The sequence below is a fragment of the Cebus imitator genome, unplaced genomic scaffold (assembly GCF_001604975.1).
Source record: "Cebus imitator isolate Cc_AM_T3 unplaced genomic scaffold, Cebus_imitator-1.0 Scaffold228, whole genome shotgun sequence".
Taxonomy (NCBI): domain Eukaryota; kingdom Metazoa; phylum Chordata; class Mammalia; order Primates; family Cebidae; genus Cebus; species Cebus imitator.
The window spans coordinates 1,929,576-1,937,290 of record NW_016107543.1 but is presented as its reverse complement, the minus strand read 5'-3'; the positions used below and the strand labels follow the sequence as shown (position 1 = coordinate 1,937,290).

Below are 7,715 nucleotides of genomic sequence, written 5' to 3'. Positions count from 1 at the left end.
TATGTCAGTTCTAGTGGTTGGGATTTTGTTGAATTAACCAAATTACTTTATAGTCTTTTCATCCTAAATAGTTCCATCACTTAACATGCAAGTTTGTTTTGTTTTGTTTTGTTTTAAAGACAGGGTTTCACCATGATGGCCAGGCTGGTCTTGAACTCCTGACCTCAGGTGATCCACCCACCTTGGCCTCCCAAAGTGCTAGGATTACAGGCATGAGCCACAGCGCCTGGCCAAGCATGTCTTTTGATTGACCCATTATTCAAAGTATTGACTATAAATCAGGAAGGTATGAGTAAGTAAGTAGATAGACAAATTATGAAGTTAGGGTAGTTTAAGAATAATCTCTTGGTTACTTCCTGTTTAGAAATCTAGTTTACTATCACCAACCATAATGGTTAATAAGTTGATCTGGTCACTATTCAATATGCACAGCAGCCTTTCTAGGAAGAATGATTTACAATTCCTTTGCCTTCATAGGAAGTGCCCGAAAACTGGAGTTAAGGATCAGACTCTTCTGTAGGAATGTCCTGCTTGATCATTGGACACATCGAAGTGATTCTGCTTTTTGGTTGACACAAATATTAAAACCATGGCCAATGGTGAACCAGGCAAGATTACTGTACATCATCTTTGGGCCAGTATCTCCTCAGGATGGTGAGCACCCATTTTTCAGGGATGTATGTTACATAACTGGTTCATTATTTTTACTTTAGGAAGCATATATACACACATACACACACACACACACACACACACACTTTTTTTTTTTTTTTTTGGACAGTCTTGCACTATCACCCAGGCTACAGTGTAGTGGCATCATCATAGCTCACTGCAACCTCAAACTCCTGGGCTCAAGGGATTGTCCTGCCTCAGCTTCCCTAGTAGCTGGGACTACAGGTCCATGCCACTACACCTGGCTAGATTTTTATTTTTTGTAGAGACAGGGTCCCACTTTGTTACCTAGGTTGGTCTCGAACTTCTGGGCTCAAGTGATCCTCCCACCTTGGCCTCCCCAAGTGCTAGGATTACATACATGAGCCACTGTGCCTGGCTAAGAAGCATATACACACAAACATACACATACACAGACACACACACACATACACACATTTTTTTTTAGACAGTCTTGCTCTGTTACCCAGGCTGGAGTGCAGTGGCACAATCTCCGCTCACTGCAACTTCTGCCTCTCAGGTTCAGGCAATTCTCATCCCTCAGCCTCCCGGGTAGCTGGGACTACAGGCGCACACCACCATGCCTGGCTAATTTTTGTATTTTTAGTAGAGACAGGGTTTCACCATATTGGCCAGCCTGGTATCTAACTTCCAACCTTAAGCGATCCGCCCACCTCAGCCTCCCAAAATGTTGGGATTACAGGTGTGAGCCACCACATCCAGCCAGAAATGTTCATATCTATACTGTTACCAGGATTTACTTCTCGTTATGAAAGTTAAAATGAAAGTAGCTTGTATAAGTAATGAGATTCCATTATGCAATTCACTTTCCTCTTTAAACAAGTCTTTATCCAAAGCCAACTAACTATTCTATCACAGCCTCGTTTTTCTTTCAATTCAGGACAGGTGGTTTGGCAGAAAATGATAGAAGAACCTACAGATGAATTCAGTCTGAAAGGTTTGGCTGATGCCATTAAGTTATTATATGACTCTGGCACTAAAGAGTGGACAGCAGATGATGTCATCAGTCTTGTAGATGAACTATCAGGTAAAAAATATATTTATTAACATAGAACAATAGAAATTTATTGTTAAAATACAGTTATAAAATTGTAAGGGCAATTCTACAGGTAACAAATGATGTGCCTGTTGGAAATTACTGAATTCTCTAAAATATTTAAAGAGTTTGGCATTATGTTTGAAGAGAATGCATATAATCAATTTCCTTTGCTTGCCAGTTTTATAAATAAATATTTATTATTATTATTTCAAACCCTCTTCATTGAATTAGCTCAATTACTCCCATGTTGTAAATTCTCAGAAACACCCTTCTAGGTTCTGTAAGAAGCCCTATTCTGCAGGTAAACGAGAGGTGAAACAATTTTTTCCATTCCTGCGTAATCCTTTAGATTCTAAAGTTTACAAGATTGCTTTCCTTGCACAGGTTTAGACTGCTTTGCCTGCTGACCTATGTGTAGGAGAATTGCTTTGATTATATTATTAGTATATTTGTAAGAGCCTCAATGACATGGCAATAATCTGTCTCTGACTGAAAGCCATAGTTGGAAAACTACAGCATTTTTTATGAGCATTTCTCTTGGCACTAATTGTACTTCCAATAAAGTGGTATAATATTGCATGTGCTTAATGGTGTTTACTATAGCTGTTGTGTGATTTCTCATTAAATAATTATTCTTCCTCTAATAAAAGTGGTTCCCCATGAGTGGCTTCTAGAGAATAATGCACGTCTCCTAATGCTAACTGGAAACAACATCTGTCTCACTTTCATGGCTAGTAAAGCTGTGAATGGACGGGCCATTGAACTGGCAAGGTTCATAGTCTTTTTGGCTTTGGTAAGTAAAAAATAAGTTTTTCTCTAGCAAGTTGTTTAACACTAGAATTGACCTACCAGAGAGCTGAAGGGACTGAAATGTACACAAAACATTTTATAAAAATGAGTTTTAAAGTATGTATTTTTAATGTTTCTGTTTCAAAATATTAAAACACATCTAATAAACTATAATATTTGGAATCATCCCTTCTATTAACCTCTCCCCACTGCAAGTCTGGATTGTCATTATATAGTTCTGCTAAGTTATATGTATATTTTTAAATTCCATCCCGTTTGATTTGCTTCAAAATAATCACTGTGGGAGTAGGATGGGGAGAGGACTTGGGAATAAATGGGGGTGGAGTTGAAACAAGATTGGTAATTGTTGAAACTGGGAAGTGAATACTAGGAGTAGATATTATTCTCTCTAATTTTGTATAGTCAAAATGTTTCAAAATAAAAAGTCTTAAACATATATTTAGTCTGGGCAAGATGGCTCATGCCTCTAAACCCAGCACTTTGAGAGGCTGAGGCAGGATGATCGCTTGAGCCCAGGAGTTCAAGACTAGCCTGGGAAACATGGTGAAACCTGTCTCTACAAAAAAATACAAAAATTAGCTGGGCGTGGTGGCAACATCTGTGGTCCCAGCTACTCAAGAGGCCAAGGTAGGAGGATTAATTGAGCCTGGGAGTTCAAGGTTACCGTGAGCCACAATTGTGCCACTGTACTCCAGCCTGGGCAACAGAGTGAGACCCTCTCAAAACACACACACACACACACACACACACACACACACACACACGTATAACATATATAAAAATAATTAATATTCATTTAACACAGATTTATTGAGTGTTTACTATGGGCCATAAATTATGAGATTCTAGGACTATGGAAAGTAATAGAAAAAAATTCTGACTACAAGCTTTGAAATAGTCTTTGTTTTAGTTTTTGTTTCTTTTGAGATGGAGGCTCGCTCTGTCACCCAAGCTAGAGTGCAGTGTTGTGATCCCAGCTCACTGCAACCTCTGCCTCCAGCGATTCTCTTGCCTTAGCCTCTGAGTAGCTGGGATTACAGGCGCGTGCCACCACACCCGGCTAATTTTTGTATTTTTAGTAGAGATGGGGTTTGGCTGTGTTGCTCAGACTGGTGTTGAACTCCTGACCTCAAGTAATCCATCTGCCTGCCAGTGCTGGAATTACAGGCATGAGCCACCGTACCCAGCCTGAAACAGTCTTTTAAGAAATACCAAGATAGGCTGGGCATGGTGGCTTATGCCTGTAATCCCAGCACTTTGGGAGGCTGAGGTGGGCAGACCACTTGAGTTTGGGAGTTTGAGACCAGCCTGGGCAACATAGTGAAACCACGTTTCTACAAAAAAAATAAAATTATCTGGCGTGGGCGCCTGTAGTCCCAGCAACTTGAGGGGCTGAGGCAGAAGAAATGCTTGAATCTGAGAAGTCAAGGCTGCAGTGAGCCAAGATTGCATCACTGTATTCAGCCTGGGTGACAAAGTAAGAGCCAGTCTCGGGAAAAAAAAAAAAAAAAAGCTGGGTGGGGTGCAATGGCTCATGCCAGTAATCCTAACACTTTGGGAGGCCAAACCCAAAAGATCAGTTGAGCCCAGGAGTTCAAGCACACAGCAGGACCCTGTCTCTACAATATATTTTTTTTAATTGGCTGGTGCAGTTGTTCATGCCTGTAATCTCAGCACTTTGGGAGACCGAGGCGGGTGGATCACCTGAGGTCAGAAGTTTGACACCAGCCTGGCCAAAGTGGTAAAATGCCAAGTCTACTAAAAATACAAAAATTAGCTGGGTGTGGTGGTGGGTGCCTGTAATCCCAGCTACTCGGAAGGCTGAGGCAGGAGAATCACTTGAGCCAGGGAGGCGGAGGTTGCAGTGAGCAGGAGATCGTGCCACAGCACTCCAGCCTGGGCAACAGGGTGAGACTCTATCTCAAAAATAATAATAATAATAAGGCCAGGTGCAGTGGCTCATACCTGTAATCTCAGCACTTTGGGAGGCCAAAGCAGGCGATCACCTTAGGTCGGGAGTTCAAGACCAGCCTGACCAACATGGAGAAACCCAGTGTCTACTAAAAATACAAAAAAATTAGCCAGGCATGGTGATGAATGCCTGTAATCCCAGCTACTCAGGAGACAGAGGCAGGAGAAATGCTTGAACCCAGGAGGCAGAGGTTGTGGTGAGCCTAGATCATGCCACTGCACTCCAGCCTGGGCAACAAGAGTGAAACTCTGTCTCAAAAATAAATTAATTAAATAATAAATAATTGTAAAAATTCGCCAGTCATTGTGGCATGGATGCCTGTTATCTCAGCTACTCAGGAGGCTAAGGTAGGAGGATCACTTGAGTCTGGGTGGTCAAAGCTATAGTGAGCCAAGATAGCCCCACTGCACTCTAGCCTGGGCAACAGAATGAGACCCCATTTCAAAAAATAAATAAGTAAATAAAAGTCTGGGTGCAGTGGTTCATGTCTATTATCCCGGTTCTTTGAGAGGCTGAACCCAGAGGATTATTTGAAGTCAGAAGTTCAAGACCATGCTGGGCAACATGGCAAAAGCCTCAACTCTATAAAACATTAAAAAAAAAAAAAAAAAAAAAAAAAGACTAGCTGGGTGTGATGCTATATGCCTATCATCCTAGCTACTCAAGAGGCTGAGGCAGGAGGGTCACTTGAGCCTAGGAGTTTGAAAGTGCAGTGAGCCATGATCACGCCACTGCATTTCAGTCTGCATGGCAGAGGGAGACCCTGTCCCTAAAAAATAAGTAAATGAATAGGTGTTCCCAGGCAGATAGAGGGTGGCAGCAGATTATTCAAGGCAGAATAGAAATGGGAGCATGTGACTGTATTCAGGACACTAAGCAGCTCAGTATGATTTCTGAAGGATAAGATGTATAGAAGGGCCGGGCGTGGTGGCTCACACCTGTAATCCCAGAACTTTGGGAGGCTGAGGTGGGCGGATCACCTGAGGTTGGGAGTTCGAGACCAGCCTGACCAACATGGAGAAACCCCGTCTCTACTAAAATAAAATAAAATAAATACAAAATTAGCCAGGAGTGGTGGTACATGCCTGTAATCCCAGCTACTCAGGAGGCTGAGGCAGGAGAATCTCTTTAACCCAGGAGGTGGAGGTTGCGGTGAGCTGCTGAGGTCAAACATTGCATTCTAGCTGGGGCAACAAGAGTAAAACTCCATCTCAGAAAAAAAAAATGTGCAGAAGAGTGGCAGGAGGTGAGGTTAGACATGAAAGGAGAGGCTAGGTAAGGAAGGGTTTTATGGGCCATTCTGTGGAGCTTGAACACATTTTCTTTTTTTTTTTTTTTTTTTGAGACGAAGGCTCACTCTGTTGCCCAGCCTGGAGTGACAAAATCTCGGCTCACTGCAACCTCCACCTTCTGGGTTCAAGCAATTCCCCTGCCTCAGCCTCCTGAGTAGCTGGGATTACAGAAGCCTGCAACCATTCCCAGCTAATTTTTGTATTTTTAGTAGAGATGGGGTTTCACCATGTTTGTCAGGATGGTTGGTCTTGAACTCCTGACCTCATGATCCACTCGCCTTGGCCCCCTAAAGTGCTGGGATTACAGGTGTGAGCTACCATACCTGGCCTGAACCCATTTTCTAATAGGGAGCTAGTGAAAAGTCTTATGAAGGGGAGAGACAATTGGCTTTGTGTTTTTGGCAGATCACTTTGGCAGCACTATAGCAAATGGAATGGAGAGAAAGTCACTAGGGGTGGGGAAGCCTTCTCTAGAAAGCCTTCTCTGATTAACATGTCAGTTCTGATCATTCAAGTTCTCTGAACTGCCTCTGATTTGTCTTCTCTAGTGTCATTTACTATTAGTGTCCTTAAGCCATTGTATGTATTGGGTAGGTCATCTCCCAAAAAGGACTGTAAGCTTTTTGAAATCCAGGATTGTGTCACATTTCTTTCATCATTCCTAGTACAGTACATTACACATAAATAGCCAATAGATCTATCCTAGCACAGTACTATTTTTGTTTATTTATTTATTTTGAGATGGAGTCTTGCTCTGTCACCCAGGCTGGAGTGCAGTGGCTCAATCTCTGCTCACTGCAACCTCCGGTTCCCAGGATCAAGCGATTCTCCTGCCTCAGCCTCCTAGGTAGCTGGGACTACAGGCACTCACCACCACACCCAGCTAATTTTTGTATTTTGTGGTAGAGACGGGGTTTCACCATGTTGGCCAGGATGGTCTCAATCTCTTGACCTTGTGATTCACCTGCCTCAGCCTCCCAAAGTGCTGGGATTACAGGCGTGAGCCACCGTGCCTGGCCTATTTATTTATTTTTGAGACAGAGTCTGGCTGTGTCACCCAGGCTGGAGTGCAGTGGCCCGATCTCAGCTCACTGCAACCTCCACCTCCTGGGTTCGAGTGATTCTCCTGCCTCAGCCTCCCTAGTAGCTGGAATTCCAGGCATGCACCACTACGCCCAGCTAATTTTTGTATTTTTACTAGAGATGTGGTTTCACCATGTTGGTCAGGCTGGTCTTGTACTTCTGACCTTGTGATCCACCTGCCTTGGCCTCCCAAAGTGCTGCGATTACAAGCATGTGCCACTGCACCCAGCCCGCAGTGGGTGTGGGTTTTGTATTTTAGTAGAGACAGGTTTTCACCATGTTGGCCAGGCTGGTCTCAAACTCCTAACCTCAGGTGATCTGCCAGCCTTAGCTTCCCAAAGTGCTGGGATTACCTGACCTGTTTTCAGTATTAGTTCTTGCATTAGTAAATAATATTCTATGATAATCTTAAATCAGGCTTTTATTTACTTCATACTTTTTTTCCTGTTAAAATTGTACCATTTGAAAGCAAAATAATATTAGATACAAGAACATTTCCCATGTATAGTCTCAGTATGGTGTCAGGTATCATAAATTATGTAAAATCACAAAACTATCATTGTTCATTATTGTTCAACATTTTCAAATTCTATAGCTTTCTTCACATGAAGATGTATAATATTTTCTCATATCTACATCAGGTGTGTGAGAAAGAACTATACTGCATGGATTGGACAGTTAAAATGATGCGAAGAGTCTGTAAAGTCTTTAGCACTCCAGTGGAGAGAAATAACTTCCTACAGAATGTGGCAAATGCATTTGCATGTGTTACAATGGAAATGCTGCAATCAATCATGTCTGGTGAGTAAGATGTACTTGGTGCATA

The 7,715-nt window shown here is 42.4% G+C and overlaps 1 protein-coding gene across 1 annotated transcript in view; it reads left to right on the top strand.

Moving 5' to 3' along the window:
* The window catches only part of FBXO47 (F-box protein 47), a 30,521-nt gene that overhangs the window by 20,361 nt on the left and 2,445 nt on the right, over positions 1-7,715 (top strand). Inside the window, exons 7-10 of the mRNA XM_017497251.2 lie at positions 478-654; positions 1,574-1,720; positions 2,383-2,525; positions 7,531-7,690. Of these exons, the coding sequence (XP_017352740.1) occupies positions 478-654; positions 1,574-1,720; positions 2,383-2,525; positions 7,531-7,690 (627 nt within the window). The remainder of the gene's footprint in view (positions 1-477; positions 655-1,573; positions 1,721-2,382; positions 2,526-7,530; positions 7,691-7,715) is intronic.